At 39.6% G+C, this 25,661-nt stretch overlaps 1 protein-coding gene across 1 annotated transcript; it reads right to left on the bottom strand.

The window, feature by feature from the left end:
- Positions 1 to 22,671: 22,671 nt before the first annotated feature.
- LOC147310992 (uncharacterized) lies at positions 22,672 to 23,938 on the bottom strand. The gene has a single exon (XM_086267372.1). The coding sequence runs from the start codon at positions 23,815 to 23,817 to the stop codon at positions 23,125 to 23,127; it is 693 nt and encodes a 230-aa protein (XP_086123498.1). The 5' UTR covers positions 23,818 to 23,938; the 3' UTR covers positions 22,672 to 23,124.
- Between the last annotated feature and the right edge of the window lie 1,723 nt (positions 23,939 to 25,661).

The following is a 25,661-nucleotide window of genomic DNA, read 5'->3' as shown; positions in this document are numbered from 1 at the left end:
AAGTCGCCGCTCCAAACCTATGAATTTCTATTTGTAGCCAAGCCTAATATTAGCTGTTAATTTCTGAACACCTGAACACACTGATGACCTAAGCTGGAAGTATTTCTGGCCACCACTGCTCCTGTTGGTTTTCCTGACATCACAGCAGCCAAGTTTGAGAGGATTTCCTCATGAATTTGTTCCCCCAAATGCACTGAGTTTCTCAGAAGTTCGGCTCCCTGTATTGCTGCTGCTGATCTCACTGTGGCTTGTGTTGGTACGAGATAACCAGACTTATCTGGTTGGCTCATAATGTCGGGGTTGATAGAACAATTGAGGGAGATCAGTTTGGTCTGGCTGCAGGTCATATTTGAGGGGCAGGTTGTGCCGTGTCAGCTTAGCTGCAGCGTGTTTTTGTTTTTTTTAAACTTCTTTTAAGAACATGCTCTTGGACCAAAAGTCTGCTTTACAACCAGCAACTGAAGCACTCAAGTGCCTGTCACTTTGTGGAGAGTTGATCTTTTTAAAAGGTTTTTTAATGGTGGTCATAAAGGGGGAAAGGTTAGCAAAAGTTTTCTTTCAGCCTGTGAAGCTTTGATATAAAACTGTCTGTATTAGATAAAAGTTTATAAGGTGAATGCGCATATTTTTGGTTGAGGAGCAAAGTAATTTTGTTTTGACTTTAAAATTTGAGGGATTTTTTTTCCTATTAAGATTATTTTTCTTTAACATTAGTTTGTCCCAAACCTTATTTTGTCTTTAAAATCTGCAGTCATTCCCATGACAGCCATCTGAGCCTCTTCATCTTAGTTTTTTTTTTTTTTTTTTTTTTTTTTTGTTATAAGTTTGGGCCGTCATGTCGCTGTAGTCATGTTGACCTCTGTCTTGCCCAAATGCATTCTGTAATCTGACATTTTGAGATTTTTTTTTTTTCTAACAGGTGCTGTATATTTACACCTTTCAACTGAATAATCTTTCCAGCATTTGCCTAGGACTGTATTCTCTAAAACAGCTGGGCTAATTCAGTTTGTCTGACTGTTCTGTTCCCCATTCGAAGCACGAAATACTTAAAGTGCACTGACGAGCTGTACGGTGGCACAGTAGCTGGAGGTCACAGAGTAAAGACCCCCTCCCACACTGGTGGAACACTTTAAAGAGGCCTTGGTCAGTTGCTGTGTGAGCCGTGCTGGTCCTCAGGGACTGCATGTTTTTGAAGACAGTTTTGTCCCCTTCATATTTTGTTTTTCTTTTAAATTTATGAGAGCAAATTGGTTTAATCTGCCCTTGATCCTGAGATGCCCCCTCCCACCTCTCTTCATTTTTCGTCTTTCCTTTGTTGTAATCCTGACTCTCCCTCTGCTCACCCTTACTACAGGCTCTTCCTAGATAAGGTGGAGGTAGGCTGCAGACTTCAGCTCGTTACACCCCGACAGCAGCCCTGCTTTTTATCTTTACACCCATTCGCTCCAAAATGTTATCGTTACTCAGAGGCTCTCCTAGGTTTGTGCCAAAAGCTGTATTTTTAGTGGTGTTCTCCTAACCCTGAGACGTCGTCTCTGAAAGCTCGGGGACAGAACATTGACTCTCAGGCTAAAATCCTTTTTTTCCTAGTGGATTATGGTCTTTGAAGTAATGATGAGGCTTGGAGCAACATGCAGAGCCAGCTGCTGCTCACAGTTGGAGTTTGAAGCCTGCTGTGGTGAAAACCAGCCTCTTCTTAGGCTTTTTGTTGATGTCGCTCACCAACAGCTGTTAAGAGCGAGGTCAAAGAGACTGCGAGCAAATTTGCATTTTCCTAGAAAGTTGATAGCAGTCTGGAATACTAGTCCAGTGCCTTTTTTTTTTTTTTTTTTTTTCTCCCCCCAATCCTCCTTTGCCCCACCCTGCTTTCACATGTTTACGGTTATTGTGGCTTTCTCTGATGACTATGCCCGAGCTTTTGCGGGGCTTGTGTCTAACCCTTTCCTTTACTGGGCTGACGTATGTCTGAACTCTGTGAATGGAAAGGGAATATTGTAGTTTGCATTTATTTTCTGGCCACTTTTTTCTGCTGTAAACTTGCCAGCACACCACCTTGAGTTGGCTCACATGTTTGGGCTGCTGTTAATTGGTACAGCGTTTTTCTTTCCCCCCCCCCCCTTATGACACCTGTAGCTGTATCCTTTGCTAGAGGGGAGATGCAGATGAGATATTTAGTGGTTATGCTTGTATAAAGTGCAAGTCTTATGCCATAGGAATGTGATAGAAGCTGTCCTACAGTTTCTGTATGACGATGATTTATTTTGTTTGCAGCAGAAACAGATGTGTTTACGTTAACATGTGGTGGAGCGTGTTTGTTTGCGCCTGTGTGAAGGGATGCCTGTGGTAACACAAGTTGAATGGGGGGGGGAAAAAAAGTGGGGAAAATATGAACTTTGTCGCACTATATATATATTTTTGGAAATAGTTAATGCAGAAGAGCTTTTTTGTCAGCTTCGTGATTGTGACTTTGATGGTTACAACCATTAAACTATTTCATTTTTCAGCACTTTTACCTCACTAGAGTTTTTTTTTTTTTTTCTCTCCTTTGAATGGAAATGTACATGTACATCAGGAAAATGTGTTTGAAGAAGAAATAATGAATAAAGAGTATTCAATGCAATATGTGCCTCATTTGTTTGTTGCTTGAAAGCTTGCATGTAAAACTGACAATGTTTTAGCATGACAGTCAAGTGATTTAGACTTAAGAAAATGGGAGTTTAGCAGAATTTTACTTAATGTGACTAAAAAATTTTGGAAGCAAGACTAGAAGTGTGGAGAAATACGAGCTTTGACTAAAGAACCGAGGCGGTCCTTTATTGTGAACCTGCTGTTGTGCTCTGTAAACTTTAAATTTCCTTTCTTTATACGATAGCAATAAAGCATCACATCATGGGAGGATTATGGTCGCAGCAGCTAGAACAAATGCAGGCGTGAAGCAAAGTTCATGATGTTACGTTAAGAGTTCACAGCAGGAATACACTAGAAAATATGACGGGGTTTCAAAAGTTGACCTGAAACTGACATTTAAACTGAAGTTTTAAGTACAAGCACAGTAAATGATCCTGAGTTTTTGTGTCATGTTACAGTAGAGATCATTACATAACCTAAATTAAAAAAAAAAAAAAAAAAAAAAAATGCAGAAAGTTAAAAATTACAATTTCAAGCGACTCTGACATGGATAAAAGGATAAGCAGTACATAGGCTGTTCTCTTCAAATGACTTAAGCTCATGTATACCTGTGGTGTGTTGCCAGCTTGTTCTGGTTGATTTTGTTCCTCTTAAGCCACCTGCTTTGTGGAGCCATAACTTTATCCTTCTGTCAATTATTTATTTTGATTAAATCAGAGATGGGTTATTTCAGTATTCCAGTGTTAGCAACTTGAAGCCTTTTTTCCCTTACTCTTTTTTTTTTTTTTCCCTTTTCACCACCATTTAGCAGAGACTGGTGGTGAAAGCACTTCTGATCATTTTGAGGCTCAACACCTGCTGCAGATCCACACTTTAGGTCTTTGTGATATTTGGGCCAGTTCTCCTCAGCAGATTATTAGATTAGACTTTGGGCTTGTGGTGACGGCAATGCCAGCTCAGTCCAGATTCTCTCAGAAGACGACATCCTGTAAAACAAGAAGGAACCATGTGCTGCGCAGTGGTGAACGGGCCACTGTCGAACATCTGATGACATTGTGTTTAACCAATCCTCTGGTAACATCCATCTTCTCTTAAAATTCCTAGAAGGTTCTTCCCTTGAACCTTTACCTGAACCGCTGCCATCAATAACTACCATCTAGTGAAATGATTGCTGCCAACTTTACTTCGCTTTGTCAGGTAATTACAGAGATTAGAACCAGGTGCTAGATTAGCACCATCATATATATATATATATATATATATATATATATATATATATATATATATATATATATATAAAAATAAATAAATAATGTGGTTTTTTTTTAAATAAAAGTGTGTCCTCACATGGGGACGTTGGATTTATTTTACAGGATGACACAAAGTTACAATTGTTTAACAAAGTTTAAAACATGTTATTGAGCAGAATGAAGCATAATCAGCAGAAATGTCTTAGTGTAGTGTCCCACCGTGAGGACGCAGGGTCTCAGGAGGATGTAAAGGAGATTTAGGAAAACATAAGGTAGATCCTTTGTGAGTATTTGTTTGGGCACAGCAGTCCAACGTGCATTTGCAAAGTGGGATCTGCTGTACTTTCAAACAGCGAGTGCTCGGGTCTGATTGCGTGCTGCTGGTAGGTGTTATTTATCATTAACTTTATTTAAAGTAAACATGAATCAGCATTTAACATATAATAATACTTGGTGTGGGGTTTTCTGATGTGTGCGTGGGGGGTACTTGGCAAACTGGTTATTCCAGTCAACTTTCCAGAGTTCCTCTGTGGGTTTAGGCTGTCTCAGCTGTTCTCTGATATTGAGATCAGGGCTCTGTGGGGACCGTGCCATCTGTCACAAGACTTTTTGTTCCCCTGCACAGTGAAGGTGCCTCTCTGACATTATGTTTAGTCATGCTGCACAGATAATTATGAGAGACATCTGACACCTCCTTGATGAAAAAAATAATTAAAAAACAAAATACTCAAGCAGCGAAACAGTGTCCTAATTGCTGCCTCTTACTTAAAAAGGGATGAATGCACTTAAAGAAAGTGGTACTGATGTATTTCTGATCTTGTACCGTTTGGATTTTTATAGACTCCTTCATTTCAGCCCTGCGGGCGTCCTACTCACTTTAACCAGAGATGTTTTTCCGTCTCCATCACTGAGGGAAGCGGTTTAGTGGGAAGATCCGTCAGCTCAGCATTCAGACCTTTAAATCCCTCCGTCGCTGATCTGAGTGCAGTGGAAAGCACTCCTCCCCCTGCCAGGGGTTTTATTGGGTAATAACAGCCTGGACATTGCTTTTGTGACAGTGTGCTTTAGTGGAGGACTGAGCAGAATCGGTGCTTGAAGGGAACATGAAAAGGAAGCAGGTTTACCATGTGTGTTTTGTCTGTTTCTCCTCTTTAGTCCTCTCCGCTATGCTCACACATCCTCTGGTGTAGCTTCACTATCTGCTGTTATTTTCCGCTCAGGCCAGACGCCCCCATCTGCCTGCCACCCCCAGCCCACACTCACCAACTGCCATTCATAAAAGCAGTGACTTATCTGCAGGCAGTGACTCACTGTGTGGACTTAGGTGACGCAGTTATCTGCCCTAACTAACCTCTTTTTCCATTCCCCCTCTGTCCTTTCGCTGATGCTGCTTTATAGGCCCTGTTAACCTTTAATTTTGATAATTCAGCTCGAACTTCTTTTCCTCCTCCACTGTGGTTTGTGGTTTCACGTGAATGAAGATCACGCTGGTAAACCCACACAGTCTTTCAGAGCGTCCTGTTGTAAAGTCCAGTGTACTCATTTGAATTTAATCCTAAAGTACAGTTCACTAAGCCTGCATCAAGGCCTTGTTAACAGCTTGCAGCTGTGGCAGACAGCTGAAATCACACTTTTTTTCCCCAACTACAAGTTATTAATATCGCTTTGCAAAGCAGCACCTGCCCTGCACTCTGGCATGGATGAGATTTTTTATGTGCTCTGCACAAACCAAAGTTTGTTTTTTATGAAACTGGTTTTCAGAGTCGGTGCGGCGATGTTTTCTCTTGTATGGTCAGACCCCTGACAGCAACAGTCCTTTTCCTGGCTGCTCTGGTGAACTCTGGCATGATCTATATGTTTGCTCCTGAAATGGAAAGCAGCTAATACTGAACTCATGCAAACTCATGCTGGTTCTGTTTGTTCTAGCCATGTCTTCACTTGACTTTTGCTCTGTTGCATGGATTTCCCCTCGCAGGAGCATCTCTCCATCAGATTCCATTCATTCGAGAGAGTTTGGTCTGTGTGAAGTTGCTGCCTCTGCCAAGGAAGTTATGCGTTTGGAAGGGTTTGCGTGCATGCGTGTCATTCTGTCTGTAAACACGACAGCACGAAAAGTTTCGAATGAATTCTGATAAAACTTTGTAGGGGTTTGTAGGTCAGGTTAACAATCCATTCAAATCTGGCTTATATCCACCAAGGTCTTCAAGATCAACTTAATGATTTGTTGATCAATAATTGGCAAAACACATTATAACTTAGACACTGTGACTCCTACAAGTGTGGTGTGCAATGTCAGCAACTAGAAAGTACCATATGAGTTTAAAAAACATGTCACATTTGACCTCTGACCTCTTCTTTAAGGTCAGTAAATTAATCTAAAGGTCAAAGTCATGATAATGCCACATAGAGTTCTGTTTCTTACATTGTTTATATTGACATCATATAGGTATATGAGGAATGATATATGGGGATTTTAAATATCTCATTACTTTGACCTCTTCTTCAAGGTCAGATGTGACTTTTTTCTTTAAAACTTTGATTAAAATTCTGCTGCTATTGTCTGTATTTCATTTAGGAAATGATTCTGGTATATGGGCATTTAAAATATCACATTATTGTCTGCATTCACTTTTACATTTCACATCTGCTTTTCTTTTAAGTTGACCCAATTATGTTTTATATCTTTAAAGTAAGAGAAAGAGAATTAGCTGCCAAGTTAGTTCAAATACATTCTGCAGTATAATATTATATAATCAAATAAAATTATTCATGTCCAGGTATTTACTGATCAGCATCTATTATCCATTACCTAGTCCTACACAACGTTTCTGTAATCAAAGCAGAACTGTATGCTGCCCTTATCTGATTTTTACTGCACTACAAACTTCTTAAAGTACCTTTAAAAAAGCAAAGAAGATGAATATTCAAAACACAGTACTGTTCCTTTAAAAGTAAATACTGCTCAGAGAGTGAGCTGCCTCTGTAGAGGTGTGTGCTCTCTGAGCGCTTCTTGTTTTTCAATGTAAAGGGTGCTGTTGATGGTACTGACTTACTCACTGCTATTCTCTCTACTGCCCTTTCAGAAGAGAAATGCACTGTTCTGGTTACTCTGGATCTTATGGAAATAAAGAAACACAAGTACTCTATCTTAAGAGTAAAGTAATTCAGTGACTTGACTATTTGTTTGACTGTTGTACTCTTATATATCGAAGTCATGATCCACCACAAACATGCTGAATGTTTCAGCCATGACTTGTTGAACGCCCTGCCTGCTGAAAATGCCCGGTATGTGGCAATAACCCGCCGCTTTCCCACATGTTTGAATATTATCATAATGTACTTGTTTTTATATAGCATCTTTCAAATCGTACTTACCACTTAAGGTGCTTTAGACTACATTAAAGGTCCCTTCTAAAAACACTGCCGTAATTGAAGTGGAGTTGTTTATTTATGAGCTAGTTTTAGTTTGTGTGCCAAACACATGCACTCCAACGTGGTCGACGTGCACGCCATGTGTGAGTGAACACATGGTTGACATAATAAGCAGTCCAGCTGGCAGGGCTGCGTGGTGCAGAGTGCAAGCTAATGAATTTAGATCCAAACAATACAAACATTGTTTTGTGTTTTTATTCCTGTTTTATTATTTCTTTAGAAAGTCACCAATTAGTTTGGTGGTTATCTACAATAAAACTACAGAGCCATGGCTGTTTCCATGACGTTTAAAGAATACTTGACTAATACACTGTGGAAGATACAGATGGTATCACGTGAATAGTGGCACTATGAGTTAAAGCATTGAATAACTTTGTTTCTTCGGTCATATTTTTGGGGTGCCTGGTGCCACCTGATGCCCCCCTTGTGAACACACCTCTGCATAAAACGAATGTTTAGGGTTTCTGAGATATATTAATAGTAATGATTCTATATTCATTCTGATTATCATTGTTGTTATTATTATAATACAATCGATACAAAACTATTGCTCTAATTCGCATAAACAAACAGTAATGCAGATCAACTCTGGAAAAACACGACCCTTTTCTTTTTAACTTTTTAATTTTCTTTCTTCTTTTTGCGGAGCTGTCACCTTTTTCCTACTCGCAGCAGAGTGTCTGTTGCAGAAGCGGAAATGCACGGTGAGTTACAACTTCTCTCCACGAGGGAGTTCCAGGCCTACAAAAAAAACCCACACAACCTCAGCCTTTGCCTCCACCCCTCCCCCGTACGTGCAGCTACATCTCCACGTGCCCCCGCTACACACACTGACACAAAAAACCCCTCTGACTGTGCAATGCACAATTTCTGGAAAAATACTGATACAAGTAAGCAGGGAGAGGGAGAAAGAGACACAATGGAGAGTTACCACAGAGCAGGGCAGAGAGGATGAGATCATGGTGGGTCACCCAGCTGCTACTGTTCTTCTTTCCAGTTTTTATTGTTTTACTACAGTCTGTTTTAGTCCAAGTTCTTACCACACCTATTGCATGTTTCATGTCAGCTTACCAAAGCATTAAAAAACCAGACTGGAGTATCCTTGTTATTTTAAGTAGCTAAACTCAAAGGCTGAAAAATGAATTGCCAACAATTGAAGTTTCTTGAATGTCCACTTGAGGCTAGCTCCAAAAGTAAGCCAGTCTCCACAGACTCCATAGATGTTAAATTTCCAAATCCTAACAATAATCGCCCCAAGGCAATATCAGGGAGGAAACCACAACAATCAGACAACACGACTCTCTTTGAGCAAACACTTGGCCAACAGTGGGAGGGAAAAATTCCCTTTTAACAGGAAGAGACCTCCAGCAGAACCAGGCTTAGGGAGGGACAGCCATCTGCTGTGACTGGTTGGGGGTGACAAGAAGAGAGCAAAGGAAGACAGGACACAACAAGACCCACAATAGATATGAACATGGTTACAGGCTGGTAGAAAAACATTCGGTATCTGTAGTTTATCTCCGTCTTCATAGCAAGTGAACAGGAGGATGAATCGTCCTTCATTAAAAAAACGTAACTCAACATAGTGTTTACGTTATATTAAGGCTTAAAGTTTGCATATTTATGGGTGGGGCCAAGTGTGCTAGGCTTCAGTATTTTTTGCACAGTTGAAAATCATTAATAAACATTTGGTTGAATGCACAACTTTTCTCAGATTTTTATGAAGCATCTTCTTAGGGAACAAGGTGCAGACTGCTAGGAGGGGCCATGAATTTCACCAGCATAGCATGGGGATACAATAACTATATGCAGTTTGTAATATAGACATTTAGCAATCTTTAATTTATGGATAAAGTTCATCCTATACAGAACCCATATTGATAAGGCAGGAAGTAGTTTTAGTATTCCTATCTGCAAGTTTTCTTCTTTCCAAAACCAAATAGTTCATCCAAGTAAATAAATTCTGTAGGGTATTGTGTGTCCTGCTGTACCACCTTTCTAATTCAGTTTTCCCAAGTTTGCATCCAGGCATTATGGTGCACATGTGTTTCTCTCTTCTCTTATTTTCTGTCTTCTATTATGACAGCATTGGAGAAGCCTGCAGGGCAAGATAATAAACTTACATTTCCTAAAATGTGCTTTGTTTCTCTTTCTGTCAACTGACATTTTTTATTTCCTCGGCCTTTAGGAATGCAAGAATCCAGGGACGGGAGGGAATAGGTGCGAAGCCTGCTGCAGATACTTGGCCTTAGTTTGCCCTTATTGATTTGGTGTTAGGACAGAGGCCTGCAACTTCAGGGCCAAGTGCAGCAGTGGGTGATCAAGAGGAGGAGAACAAGGAAGAGAAAAGGTAAAAGAGGGACAGAGAGAATAAACTTTTGGAGCTAATCAGAGAAGACATGAGGCTACAGAGAAAGGCAGAGAGAGCACAAGAGAGCAGGAAGAGAATGGAGACAATATGTCATAGTCTTGCTTCATGCTAATAAGCTAACTAGCGTTAGCTGGTCACTTAGCACTGCAGCTACTTGTGTAATGGTCACTAAATTCAATGTAGTTTTATTTATATGGCATCAAATAAAAATCTCAAGACACTTTATATTGTAAGATACAGACACTACAATATTACAGAGAAAACCACAACAACCAGACGATCCCTATGAGCAAACACTTGGAGACTGTGGGAAGGAAAAACTCCCTTTTGATTGGATGAAACCTCTGGCAGAACCAGGCTCAGGGCAGCCATCTGTTATGACCAGCTGTGGGTGAGGAAAGGGAGACAGGGCAAAAACCCCCCACCACACTATATTGAGCTAATTTGACAACTTCTGTTTCAAGAAACCAAGGTGCTGAAACCGAGAACAGGACCTTACAAAATTATGGTTAGCTTCTCGGCGTGTTCTCTTTTTTTGGAAGCGTTCTACTAATTAATGTTTTTTTTCTGTCTTTTAACCCTCAGCCTTGAAAAATAGAAACATGTTTCTTGCTCAGTGCTGCTTTGCATGTTATTCATCCCTGTTTGAGATCTTTGCCTTCAGTTCACTCCCGATCTTTCCATGAGTGTGCCTCCGTACTGTGTAGCCACATAAACTTCCTGAATTTGTAACTTAAACGCTGTCCGAACTTTCATTCATGATTCACAAAGCAGTCCTCCAGAACAGAAAGAGGTAAGAAAGTGACTGACATCACAGAGATGTGATAGAAGAAGAGAGTCTCACATGGTTAATATTATCACAGAAACTCTGTGTTTGGCAGAGTGCGGTAGGTGATGTACTGTGGCATCTTATTCCAAATTCCAGACGTGGTAGATTTGGATGATTATGATGGCAGATGACCTTCATGATTGTTACAAATTACTAGAGGTTCTCAGGTTAATACAAGTCCTGAGCAAATAGGGCTTTTAACTCTGCTTAACTGCTTAAGTAAAGTACATTTTATTAGGTGGCTTTTCAATTTGTGTTTAGTAATCTTGCAATTATTGTTATTTTAGTTTTCTTGGTTTCGTTTATTTATTGTGGAACAAAGCGGCATTCTTACTGTTTCTGTGAAGTCTTTAACTAAAACTGTTTTGTGTTAACTGGTTACTAGAGAAACTTAGCTCTTCGATGGATCAAGTGCATGTACAGACGAAGCTTATCTATTATATTTTTTTAACGGAGATTTATTAAAAGAATAAGATCAACTTTTTTTTATCTCCCAAAGGTCAAAAGTGACATTTAGCTACTCTATGGCAAACAGCATTATTTACAGAAGAGGGTTTTTTTTGTTCTTTCACAACGCCCACCACTGTTTGACTGTGGGCAGAATAAAGTTAGCATGATTAGTCATTACCAGAATCAACAATGTTGCAGGAATCATCAGACTGTGAGACAATTGTAAGATGACAGAAAGGGCGGGGAGTAGTTCAGCAGGGTGCTTTGTTTAGAGTCACTTGAACCGTCTAAATGTTTTACAGCTGCTTCCCGCACATGTGGCACGTTTGTGGCACATCAGAACTCGTTTGGTGGTAATTAATCCTAAAAATGTTTTCGCATCCCCTCTGTGCCTTCCTGTTTTCAGTGCTTGGTCCTTGGGGTCAGCGTGGATTAATTAATGCCTGGCTGACACGCTGTAGATCTCTCATCAGAAACCTCATCAGCATCCATGCAAAAGAGGTGCAAGTAATGAGCTGTGGAAGTGATAGCATCTGTTTTCTGGGATGATGGTTTTGCTGATTACTGTGTGTGTTTTGCTTGTTCGTGATGGATTTGAGTGCAGGAGAGACTTAATGTTGTCAAACCTGACTCCTCATGTCTGCTTCTGCTGGCGTAGGATGAGCTGCTGTAATGTCAGGCGTGCTTTTGGCTTAGCAGGAACGGGCTCGTGCACTCAGATCGGTAAGCACAGCTGTTTCTGCCCACAACATCCATGGTATCCATTTGTGCTTTTGGCAGCTTTGATCTATTCAACGACTAATGACTTCATGATATTTAAATATACATGAAACAACACAAAGCGTCTGGAAGGCTTAGCTTTTCTGGGGCTATGAACAGCTTTTTAACAAAATATATCCCTTTACTGGATGTTTTTCACTTCATATTTTTAATTGGATTGGGTCATAGGATCATATTTCTTCTCAATGAACCATTCAAAAAATCCAATGTTCAGGGTAACTGCATTTGTTCTGCATATTCGCTTGTGTATTTATATATTTGTTGTGTTGTAAGCAATCAAGTCCTTACAGAATCTTTCAAACCCTATAAAGTTTTTTATTGAGTGGATTTATCGAGAGTGTGGTGTTGACCTTGTACAACCACATTTATTTCTACCATTTTCTAGAGGCGACTCTTTTAATCACTTTTTATCAAGATCTTTTTCTTTCAGGTAGACACAGGCCTGGTTATGCAGTCCTATAGAATGTGTGAAGCAAATGAGTAGTAGTAGTGGCAGCTGTGTGTGATATTGTGACTACTTATGACCACATTTATAGTGGTGTTTACATATTGCTCAATATGGGGAGGTGGAGCAGCTTCTCTGCTGATCAGAAAGTTAGTGGTTCAAACCACTTTGGCGTTTGGACTGGCCGCTCTAGTCCAAGATATGTAGGAAAAGGAACCATATGCACCAGAGATCACACCATCTGTTGGTTTGGGAAGTACCACATTAAGGTCTAAATGACCTCACTAACACTGATCTAGAGACCAGACAGTGACCATTTGGCAGCCGCTGGTTGAAAGGGAAAAATGTAAATTCCATAACTGGTTGCAAGTGGTTGCTGACAGTTACTGTGAAATTCACTGATGCAGGTCTAAAGACAAATCACTGACCCCCTGGCAACCAGTGGTTGCTAGGTAAATGTATATATTCCAACAGTTGGCAACTGGTTGTTGGGGATCGCTTGTTGTTGGAAGCAACAAAGAGGTTTAAAGTGCTGCAACGAAAACAACTTTGCAATTGTTTTGGTAGCTACTAGGTTGCCATGGTCACCAGCTGTTTGTGTGGAATATGCTGATTTCTCCCCAAACACTCGTCAGCTGCTCACCAACCAGTAGGGAAACTCGGATAAGTGGGATGCAAACCAGAAATGAAGACCATGTGCTTCCAAAGTAAAAGCTTTGCCTTCGGCATGTGTTGGCTGAACTGGTGAGACTGAACTTTTAGTTTGAAGGAGAGCCGTTTCCTGTGTGTCTCACTTTTTTAGGTTGTACTGCAGCTCAGAGAGGCTGGTGTGCTCAGGTGTCCAATGGGGGAAATGCAGTTTTTGGCACTTTGTTTTTGTTTTTTGCAGTTTTTAGTTCATTCTTGAGCCCCTGAGGCTGCAGCTCAGTGCGCTCTATGATGATGATGATGATGATCAGATGGTTGTTTGGGAGGGATTCAGCTCTCAGTGTTGAAATGTAGATGTTTATTCTTGTTTTAGTTTATTTTATTATCAGGTGGAAGTATTTATGGTGTGAACCTGAACTCTTGACATCCTGTTTTAGCACAGAAAATATCATCATGCTTCAGTTTACCCAGCTGTTGCTGAAAAAGTGACGTTATTGCTAAGGTGCCAGACCATTTTAATCCTTTTTTTAATCTGAAAAACAAAAACTATCTTTGGCTCCACTCCAGTTTTTGGTTTCCCCAGATCACAAACCCCTACAAGATGCGGAAATTGCCCAAGCTCACCTTATAACAATTATCTCATGGTTTTTTGTTTCACTCCCAGTAGAGCAGACACATTAAGTACAGAGTGCACTTGCTCACGCTGATTCTCTCTCAGCCAGATACTCACTGTAATTTTTTTTTATTTAACCTCAACATTTATGGCAATTTAATGATGATCCAGGGTATAATCTGCTAAGATGAATGCAATGACTCTTAATGGAGCAAAGCCTGCAGGCTAGCTCAAGCAGTTAACTCAAATTGCACATTTGCATTCATACATGACATGCCCTCCAGCTCTGGCTCTCCTCTGTCGGTGCTGTCATCACTCTGATCAACCTTAAACTCTTACTCTTACTGCAGGCTGTAAGAAGAAGTTATTCACCATCGGTGCTGCTCGTTTGGCTGGAATGGTGCTGAAAAGAAGCCCATCATGAACATTTAAATCTAATAATACTAGTAATATTATTAGATTTAATTTATGGCAGAATTTTTCACATTTTGTTTGGAACAAACATGCTGATTTAACCTTGTTGCAATTAAATGAAATGATATATGATAAATCTATGATAAATCTGGTGTTACAAGGTTAAGGAAGAAAAGTTTCTGTGGCACATCAAAATACAGCATCACAGAGTTGCATAAACACTGTAACAAAACAGCCCCTCTAAGCACTGCACATCCCAGTGTAACCAAGCATCCATGGCTGTCGTGTTTAATGTTGAAAAGGCTCTATAACATCCTACAGTTTCCTATAGTCTTTGAACAGTGGTGTCCTGCACTCAAAGCTGCAAACCTTGCTCTCTCTCTCTCTCTCTATCTATATATGTATGTATGTATGTATGTATGTATGTATGTATATAAATATATATACATACATACATACATACATACATACATATATATATTGCAAGGTTTGCAGTTTTTGATCTGTGTTGTAAGATCCAGTTCACCTGTGTAATCTCTTGCAGTGGTGTCCAACTAGAAATATTCTTCTTTGATTTCTTCTTTGCAAACTTCAAGGATTTAAAATCCTCCCCCGGCTAATAATTATTTGTCAGCCTGCAGGTCTATTAACGCTGTTAAACTTCCTCTCCATGTATGGTGGCTGTCTGGACTCTGGACCTGTGAAATAAACACATGAACATAAAAAAAACAAGTGTGTGAAGTTTGGCAGCTTGTGTAAACTGTCCATGATTCTTCAGGAATCATGCAAGCTGCACAAACACCATGAACCACTGCCCCATCACGCAGAGCCCCTGAGGAGCGCCATATATAGGAGGACGTCAAGGTCCTGAGAAACAGGTGATAGAGGGGGGGAGCAACCTGTGGCTGAAACAGAAAGAGACAGAGGCTACAGAGCGTTCTCATGTACCTTTCCACGCATTGATGGTTTCTTTCCCAGAAATACAATCAACCCCTTCAGCACACACACCCCACCAGCATGCTATGTAAAATATAGCCCCGCAGATCTCGCATCATGAGGCAGCTCACATATCATATGTGAGCACTGCTTAACCCCCAACTTCCTCCACACCGCCCCCAAATGAATTCAAAAAGATGAGTTTGCAGTGCCAGTTAATCCGTGTTGGAAGATAAATCCAACTAATAAAATCACCAGATGCGCACTTGAATTCTACATATTTTCAGCGTAGCGAGGAGAGTGCAGCATGAGGCCGGCTGTAAATCCTGAAGAACGTCAGGCTGAATGTGCGTCCACGTGTGTGAGGTGATTTGGATCCTTCCTAGGAACCCTAATGCACGCTGACACACTGTTCTTATTAAAGCTTTGTGTTTTCAAGGCGTCTGTTCTTCTTCCAGCTTTAGTCTGTTTAACAGTATATTTCTAACTTTGAGCACAGACTTAAGACAGAAGAGCAGATGTGAACCAAGCCGATGACTGCCTTTAATGAGTGGTCAGAGCTCGTGTTTGAAACAAACGTCTAAAATTTCGTGTCAGTCAACTCCGAGAAGTGGATTTGAAAACCTACTAAATAAGCAGGGGTTAGTAGTGAAGTAGACCGCTGTACCTTCATGGGATGATAACTATTTACTTACCATACAATGTCAACTTTATTTATAAAACACCTAAAAAAAAACTGCCACAGCAGATATAAAGTGCGGTACATTTTTTTTTTTTTTATTAATCCTTTATTTATCCAGGTAAAAAAAATCTCATTGAGATTAAAAATCTCATTTCCAAGAGAGACCTGGCATCATGGCAACAATATGATTGTTCAATCAGTGCCTGATGTTGAAGCAAAGGCCAAGGAGTATAAATGTAATTATACTTTTCATTGTAATTATTCTAAGTAAAATAATATCTGAGTTCTGATTTATGCTAATGAGTATTAAATTGTTCAAAAAGAGAGAAAGAAAGATTCAAAAGTAAAGCGGCGCCTTGTAACAGTAAAATCTTGACATTATTAGATGGTTAATGCACTGATGCACCAACTGAGTGTAACTGTTGTAGCTGGTCATGATTCGTTTTAACTACTGAGTAAACTTTCAAACAGCTGCTGATAACAGAGAAGTTCAGAAGAGACTTTGTAACAGCTAATGTCAAACACAGTGAGGAGAGAACATTTATAAAAATGTGAAATGTAAAACTATGAAGTAACTGTTTGCAATTGTTGTCTGCTGTGAAAGAAAAAAAAATCTTTTTGTAATATAAGTATATATCATAAAAAATAAAAGCTAATACCTTTGTGCAAGTAACTCCAAGCTGCACTTAAGCACAGTACTTGAGTGACTGTATCCTTTCTACACTGGTGATGATAAGCGTCTGGGCAACTGAGCAAAACATTTTCCCAAACTCTTATTTGGTTAAAGATCCAGATGCTTTGTGTCCTCTTGATTTCACAGCTGCATCTGCCGAGCGCAGGTTCAGTACCAGGCACACAGGAAACCTCGCGCGCCAGCTGCTGTTCACAGTTTCTGTCCGTCACTGATTAGTTGCTTGTTGCTAAACTTAAAACTGAACTGCAATGACAGGCATGTTTCTCTGTTTGGGAGTTTCTTTTCATCTTTCCTCTGCTTGTTTGTGGTTGTCGACAGTTACATGTGAAAAACCACTGAAGTAAAACGACTGTCTTAACAAAGCTCAGATGTTTGTTTTTTCTTTCTTTCTTTCTTCTTCTGTTTTTTAAAAAGAAAAGCTAGGGTTGAAATAGAGCCACTGTGTTTTTTGTGGACTGTAAACACACTTTATTCCACCCTCCACAGCACAACATGGTTTATAATTCCTGTCATATGTTAGCAGGAGGAAGCTGAAACCGTTTTTCTCCCTGTGACCTATGTCTCAGTTAAGTCACAGTGACCATTCATGCAAGCATAGGATATGAAGCAATGAAACTTAAGCCAGGGGTGTCAAACATAAGGCCCGGGGACCAGAATCGGCCCGACAAAGACTCCAATCTGGCTCATTGGACAACTTGGAGGGCAAAAACTTTGGACTTAAAAGTAAGAGTTTAAAGCAGCCTGGGATATCATGACTTAAGTGAGCAAAAACCACATGGACCAAAACTTAAGTACAGTTAAAGCATTTGGGAGGAGGGCTGTGAGAAATGTGTGACCAAAGTAGAAGCAAAAACAGAGCAGTCAAGCTCCCGAAACACAAAGTTTCCCACATTCCCCAGGTTAGCCGCTGTTTTCCATCAAACTGCCTGACAAAAACACACCATTACCTTAAACTCCCCACCTCTGGAGACTGTAAATAATAGATTTCGCAATAACTTTTCAACCTAAATTACCCAAAATAAGTACAGCTTTTTGTTTTCAAGGGCTGAAATGAGCAAACTGAGCTCAGTATGTGCAAATATATGGATTATTAGAATGCAATTTTTCTCAGTTTCAAGCCTGAAAGTGAGATGCACAAAGAGCACAGTCTGTAACTGTGTGACATGCCATTTGGCACTTTTTCTGTACTGTAAGAACAGGCTGCATTCATTTAGCAGAGAAATTATCACACCATAAACTGCGATCTTTTTGAACTGCTCGGTCGTTCAGCACGCAGCAGGACTCACTGTCCAACAGCTGGTGCTGTTAATATCTGCTAGATCAGTCACTTATGGGAAGAAGCAGCGCATCACCATTGTCCCTGCTACCAGTCTCAACTGTTTAAGCCCTATAAAACAACAGTTGGGAACAGAGCTTGCTCCAATCAATGTTTTTGCAAACATAAAAATGTAATGTTTTCCATTTCAAACACGAGATACTCTTTCCTGATGTTACTGCAATAAAGACATATGACACAAATAATGAAATGTGGCACCAATGGCAAATTTTCATCATGCTTTGAGTTGTTTTGTGATGGCACTGGAGTTCTGAAAACCTTCTCTTGCTAAAGCCACACTGTTTTAATCCTAGATTTGAGTTCCTGCTTTTTGGTCTTCTGAGGAAGGACGGATTGAAATGAAAACAGGACTTTAGAAGGGCACTTCTATGGCGCTGTCGTCTGCCAAGGTCAATGCTCAAACAACTTGAGCAAGTGATGAGGATCGGCACCAAAATGTCTTTCCCCAGCCGCCCCTGTTTCTCCTGCTCAGCGTCCGCTCGTCAGGGGAACAGCGTCTGTGCGCCTGTGCTCCTATAATTGCAGTTGTCATCTTTCAGATATGCAGATTATAATTTTAGAGGAATGTGTCCTTTAAATCATGTTTATGTTTTTTTTTGTTGGCCATGACTTAAACAACTATTGAGGCTATTTAGAGCATGTCTGTCTGTGGTCTTTTTTAAGATTCTCATGTTACAATCAACAAATGCTGGGTGTCCTGATCTGACATCCACACACAAATGTAGCGATTCATTGCCTTTTATATGAGAACATCTGTAACCCGAGAAACTTTAAAGTCGCTGCTGGAGGCTCACCTCTTTTTATTGGCATTCATTTCGAGTGGTGTTTTAAATGTGTCTTTAAATTTTGAGAGTGCGTTAAAGCTAAAGAACCATCTGTTTCAGGAATGGAACAAGGAACGGACCCACCAAAGACTAGACCCGATCATAGCGTTGAATATAGACACATTTTTAGCCCAAGCTGTTTAATTCTATGCGACAGATTTTATAAATCACACAAATAACTGCAAACATGTAACACGCAAACCGAAGGTCTATAGACTGTATTGAAGTTAACATAACTTTATTTGATCTCACATTAGGTCCCAGAAATTTACCTGTTACATGAGCACAGGGGTCAAAATGAAAACGTGAATCTGTGTATAATTGTACTATATACACTCAAATACATATAAGACACATTACTTTATGTTTTAAAGTTCACTGGGAATGGTAATATCCAGCACAAAAAAGCAGGATGCAAGATGCTAGCAGGCAGGGCATACATGGAGTGTCATAACCAAATGGCTGGCTTGGTATGGCCCCGAAGTCCCAAGGTCAAAGTGGGCTACAACGCCAAGAGTGGTTGAGAACAACCAAGCTGAGATCCTGTTGGATCTTCCAGATACAGACGGATAAACTGGTGATGGCTAACAGTGTTGGGGAGTAACGGAATACATGTACCGCCGTTACGTATTTAAAATACAAAAAAAGAGTAACTGTATTCCATTACAGTTACTGTTTAAAAGGGTGGTATTTAGAATACAGTTACTTTGTTGAAATAAACGGATTACACGGCGGTCTTTTCCTGTTTCACATGTTAGGCTATGCCCTCTCTATTTTTGGTAATTCCACGCCGGTGGAAACCAAAACAAAACACGCACTAAGAGGCTCTAATGTCTGTCTCAATCTCGCGTCTCATAATGACGTGAAGAAATATTTTTAAAAATGATTTAATATGAAGTGTGGAGATACAGAAATTCTTTTATTGCTGCCATATAATCTGCATCATTATAACTGCATTAATAACATTCTTTACAGCATTATTCCATCTAACAATATTTCTCACAGTATTGATATTGCATTAAAGTTGTCTATTGAAGATGTTCATTTGAGGATCCTTCCATTATGTTAACTTTTATTACAGGTACAGCCAGAAGTATTTCATACACATTGCATATTTGTGCTTATTTCAAGTTGATGTTCGGTTCATTAAGGGTCTTAAGCTTCGCTGGCGTGACTGTCCAGGTGATACATGCTGAGGGAAACTAGAACATAGAAGGATAACCGCAATGCATGCTTACAATACATATAACACATATTTATTTTATTTATTTTTATTTATTTATTTATTTATTCATTTTCAGGCACAACAAATACCTATATTGAACATAAAATACACAAAACAAAAAACAAAACTTGCCTGAAAAAGGAGTGGGACGAAGAAAACTTATTAAATCCCACCCCTATACTCACTCATCAACAAAAAAAACCAATAAACTTCCCGCAGCTACGCCCATCATTGCATACAGACCCATCAACAGCCCCGGGCAGATACAAGCATCTAAGCGGCAGCTCGCAACCAACAATTAGAGCCTTCATAACTGAATACAGAATATATAAATTATAAATTGCATTACCACAGGTAACAGGCAGTAATAACTACAAGTAACAGACACACATACATATACATACATATATATCTACACACACAAGTACATATATGTACATACATACGCACACTTTATTTTTTATTTTTTATTTTGGAATCCATACCAGCAATGGTAAGAGGACAGACATTACAGAGCACACTAAAACCCATCATTGAGTATACTGTGACCAGACCAACTGTTTGTAGAGAAATTTAAATCTATGAATATTTTTGCATTGTTTCAATTGTAAACTCAGACTGTTCCAGATTTTCACACCACATACACACACACAAAAGCCTTTACGGGTTGTTCGAGTTCTGGGTAATTTGAATTCTCCAAAGCCTCTCACATTATAAACCTTTTCTCGAATTTCAAATCTAGTTTGTAAATTTGCCGGTAAAAGTTTAGTAAAAGCTTTATACAAAATTATGGATGTATTGTAATTAACCAGATCCTGGAATTTAAGTAACTTTGCCTGAAGAAAGAATTTGTGAGTATGATCTAGATAACCAGCCTTGTGAATAATACGCAGTGCTCGTTTCTGTACTGTGACTAATGGATTAGTTGTATTTTTATATGTATTTCCCCACACTTCCACACAATATGTAAGATATGGAAGAACCAGGGTACAGTACAGAGTACGAAGTGCATCTTTATCAAGGAATTGTTTCACTTTGTTCAAAACTGCGAGGCTTCTGGAAATTTTGGTTTTTATGTGTCTGACGTGGGGTTTCCATGAAATTTTGTTATCAATTATAACTCCCAAAAATTTGTTTTCACTCACATTATCAATTGGTACACCTTCAATGATAATTGGTAATTCTATATTATATTTTAAATTACCAAAAAACATTGCTTTAGTTTTATTTATATTTAATGATAATTTATTTATGTCCATCCATTTTTTTATTAATTTTAGCTCCCTGTTTACGGTCATTACAAGATCAGTATAATCATCGCTACTGAAAAATATGTTGGTGTCATCTGCGAACAGTATGAGTTTAAGTACTTGAGAAACATCAAAAATATCATTTATGTATACATTGAAAAGTTTTGGTCCCAACACTGACCCTTGGGGAACACCACATGTAATACCAAGTTTCTCTGAATGGTAATGCCCTATGCTAACATATTGTTCCCGACCTGTTAGGTAACTTTTTAACCAGTTACCAGCTTTCCCTCGAATACCATATCTTTCCAATTTATCCAGTAAAATTGAGTGATTGATTGTGTCGAAGGCCTTTTTGAGGTCAACAAAAATACCAACTGCATATTTATTTTTATCCAGTGTATCAGTAATTTCTTCTACTGCCTCGATTATCGCCATTGAAGTGGTTCTTTGCGTTCTGAAACCATACTGACCAACATTTATTATTTGATGTTTTTCAAGGAATTTTTCTAATCTTGAATTAAAAAGTTTTTCTAGAATTTTTGAGAATTGAGGCAGTAGAGAAATAGGCCTATAATTGGTAAAACTGTGTTTGTCATTACTTTTATATAGTGGTATTACTTTCGCAATTTTCATTTTTTTTGGAAAACAACCGGACTGAAATGATAAATTACAGATATATGTTAAGGGACTAGCAATATTCAGAATAACCTGTTTAACTACAGACATATTTATGTCATGATAATCCATTGAAGACTTACTTTTACATTTTAATGTGATATTTATTACTTCTTGCTCATTTGTAGCTGAGAGGAACAGTGAAAAGGGATTTGATTTTATATTGCTGATATTTTCATTTTTATGACACGGGATGTCTGCTGCTAGTTCAGGGCCAACATTTATGAAGAATTTATTGAACCCATCGACAATATTACTCATGTTGTGATTTTCACCATTTGCATCAGTAAAATATTCAGGATATGATGTTCCAGAAGATCCTTGTTTAATTAAGTTGTTTAACACATCCCAAGTTCCTTTTATATTGTTTTTATTTTCATATAATCTTCTTCTATAATAAAGTTGTTTGCTCGTTCTTATAATATCAGTCAATTTATTTCTATATGCTTTATATCTTTGTTCCACTTCTTTTGTTTTTACTTTGATAAACTGTTTATACAGATTGTTTTTCTTTTTGCAAGCATTGATAATTCCTTTTGTGAGCCAAGGACTTTTTATCTTTTTTTTCTTTGTCATGTGTTCGTTTACAGGACAATGTTTATTGTACCACATAGTAAAAATATCTAGAAAATTATCATAAGCCTTGTCCACATCTGACTCTTCATACACCGAACTCCAATCTTGTTGTGCTAAATCGAAATTGAAGGCATGAATTGCTTCTTCATTTATTGTTCGCTTTGCTATCATGATCTTGGTATCTATTTTTTTTAAATCACAGTCACACAAAGTAAAAACTGGTAAGTGGTCAGTTATATCACAGACAAGCAGGCCACTATTAATTTGGAAATCCATGACATTAGTAAAAATGTTGTCAATAATAGTGGCGCTATGTGAAGTTATTCTGCTTGGCTTTGTTATTGTTGGATATAGTGATAAGCTGTACATTGTGTCAGTAAAGTCATCAATGGCTTTTAACCTTGTTGGATTTAGCAAATCAATATTAAAGTCACCACAGATAAATAGTAATTTTTGGTTCACCGAAGCAAACGTTTTTTCTATCCATTCATTAAAAGTGTCAATACTTGAACTGGGTGTCCGATATATACAACTTATTATAACATTTCTCTTTTTTTCATTCATAATCTCAATAGTCAAACATTCCAAAATTCCATCAATAGACATAGTTGTTACAACATTATATTTTATAGAGTTATGAACATATATAGCAACCCCGCCGCCCGCCTTATTTAATCTATTCATGTATTTTAAATCATATCCATTCAAACAAAAATCTATTCCTTTATCGACATTGAACCAAGTTTCAGTGATGGCTATAATACTAAAGGGGCGAGAAAATTGTTGCAAATAGTCCTTAATGAAATCAAAATTAGAGTACATACTTCTGCTGTTAAAGTGAATTAATGAGAGCTTCCCGTCTAGGTTAATTTCTTTTTCATATTGTTCCTGAGTGAAATAATTACAATTTTTAACAAAAGAAGAGAGAAAGTTACTTTCAGAATCTATTTCTGGATCTATTATATTATGCTCCTTATATTCACAATCTAGATCAATTACTTTCTGTTGAAGAACTAATTTCAACGTGTCCATGTCATTTCCTGGTGTAATTGATACATTGGTGTCAGTTATACTTGTCCAGATCCTCCATGTTCCTCACTATCAGTACTTTTGCCTCTTCTGGTGTCCCGTTTAGCTTAATGAAAATCTTACAGTTTGTTACCCATGTATGTTGTATTTTACCGTTCTTCTTCAGTTGCCTTGCCTTCCTTGCGATGTCTGCGTTTTTTCGTGTCAGATGCTCATTAATGAAAACGTCCGTGCCTTTCAGTTTGCGTCCTTGTTTCAGCAGTGCGACCTTGTTCTTCCGATTGACAAATCTCATAATGATGGCCGGCAGTCTGTCACTCCTCCTGGGCAGTGAGTGACATGCTTCTATGTGCTCCAGGTCCATCTCTATCCCCTTGCTTTGGAGGAAGGACGCCACCTGTTGCTCCACCGAGCGGGTCTCCTCGTCGCTGGGCTCCCCGACGTTCCCGGCCACCGCGCGCGCGTACGAGCGCGGCTTGATTTTAATACCGCTGATGACCACGTCGTTCGTACGGGTGTACTGCTCCAGCTCATCCACCCGCCGCTCGAGATCCATGATCCGTCTGTCCTTCTCGGCATTTTGGAGGCGTAGCTGTTTTACCTCCTCCAGAAGCCCCAGAAGCAGCTCCTGCTGTGCCCTGACTGCGGCCACGTCTCCGCACAGCGCTCCGAGGGAGGTTTTAATGTCCTCAACCTCCTCTGGTGTTGGGCCTTTCTTGGGTGGCATACTGAAGCGAGAGCACGAGGCGGCCACCACGAGGGACCCGGAAGCGGAATTTCTGATGATGGCGCCTGGCTAGGCCTGCTGGCTGATGGTGGAGCCTGGCTGTGGCCTGCTGGCTGATGGTGGAGCCTGGCTGGGTCTGCTGGATGTGGCCTGCTGGCTGATGGTGGAGCCTGGCTGTGGCCTAGTATAATCTAGGAATGTGTCAGGCCTGAGGCCTTAACTCATTTGGTGTCTTACTATGTTTTACTCTACTTGGCAACAGATGACCAATAATTAGCCCCAGAGACTCTGAGGGCTTGAAGTTTATTACCTTGTATGGAAGGTGTTATAGAAAAGAGAAGTTCTATGTCTGCTTATAGCCATTAAAAATGTACAAGATGTACCATTAACTGTGACTAATGTCTGGAACGTATTTTAATCTGTAATTGACGCCATGGGGGGGCGTGTACCCCACTGCTTTATAAGTGTCCACAACATGTATTTTGGTCAGAGGACATATGCTGATGTTTTCTCCTGTGTGTTAATAAACTCATCGTTTGATTGCACTTTTCTGGGGCCTCCGTGGTTTGTCTCACTGCTCTACATTGATCGATTTCGCAACAGAAGGCAATAGCATATTGTTAGAGGCATAGCCCTAAAGAATGTAGCCTCATGGGCAGTGTAGTCCGTTCTGCAGGGAGAATGGACTGCCATACCCGTTATGTGTCTGTGAGCGCGAGGAGGGAGAAAAAGGAGAGTGGAAAAGTACGAGCTGTCATCGAGTAGAAACGGGAGCTGGAAGCATGTAAATATAATAATAACCACTGCAGCCAAGAAGAGTGCCTGACGAGCCCAGTTGTAAGTAAGATATTAAGACTCGACTGTACACCGTGTTCGTGTTTTCCTCCGAAACAATAAGTTCCGTTGGAGCAGCCTTTCAACGCCTCTCTCTGTCTCTCGCTAGCAAACTTGACCCAGACAACAAAGTAAAGCTATTTTTCAGCTACGAGCCCAACACGAATCCGACGTATTAGCCAGAGGTCCCTTTACTACGGTTCGGAGCCGCGGACATGTTTTATATACGCGCAGAATAGTTTTCTATACGAGATCACTGCAAAAAGTGCAGCCTTGCCTAATGTCCACCTACTGTTACTCATTTTATATTAAGATTTAAAAATGTAGTTGCTATTGATATGGTGAGTAACCTTCAGTAATAGTAATGAATCACACAGCAATAGTACATTCACGTAGTTGTAAACAGCTTGATAATATATTAAGTAATCCAAAGTATTCAGAATACGTTACTGTCATTGAGTAACGTAACGGAATATGTTACAGAATACATTTTGGGGCATGTAATCTGTAATCTGTAGTGGAATACATTTCAAAAATAACCTTCCCAACACTGATAGCTAACCAACCGGACGTAGTTGTGTTGGACAAGCAGAGCAAGATGGCCGTAGTGATCAGTGTGGCGATACCAAGTGACGGCAACATCAGGAAGAAGCGACACAAGTAGCTTGAGAAATACCAATGACTGAGAGAGGCGTTCGAAAACACGTGGAAGCTGAAAGTAACAATGATCCCCCTGGTAGCTGAAGCACTCAAAGTGGGCGAGTGGCTCCAGCAGATACAAGGACAACAGACAAGAGCTCTGTTCAGAAGAGCGCAGTCCTAGGAACAGCAAAGGACCCCAAAAAGACTGGACCTAAGCTTGGTGCGCCTGGGCACACATGGACATTTAAATTTTTTAAGCAGGTATTTAACCTGTGCACAGTCAAGAGTTTGACTGCTCTTGGGATGAAGGACCTGCCATTGCACTTCTCCTGCTGAAGGAGCTCAGGGTCTCCACAGTCTAATGCACG

The sequence above is a fragment of the Aulonocara sp. 'chitande type north' Nkhata Bay genome, linkage group LG16, assembly GCF_057382095.1.
Source record: "Aulonocara sp. 'chitande type north' Nkhata Bay isolate Kocher_YH1m ecotype deep benthic linkage group LG16, A_spYH_male_GT1.1, whole genome shotgun sequence".
Lineage (NCBI taxonomy): Eukaryota > Metazoa > Chordata > Actinopteri > Cichliformes > Cichlidae > Aulonocara > Aulonocara sp. 'chitande type north' Nkhata Bay.
This window is presented reverse-complemented; position numbering and strand designations above follow the sequence as displayed.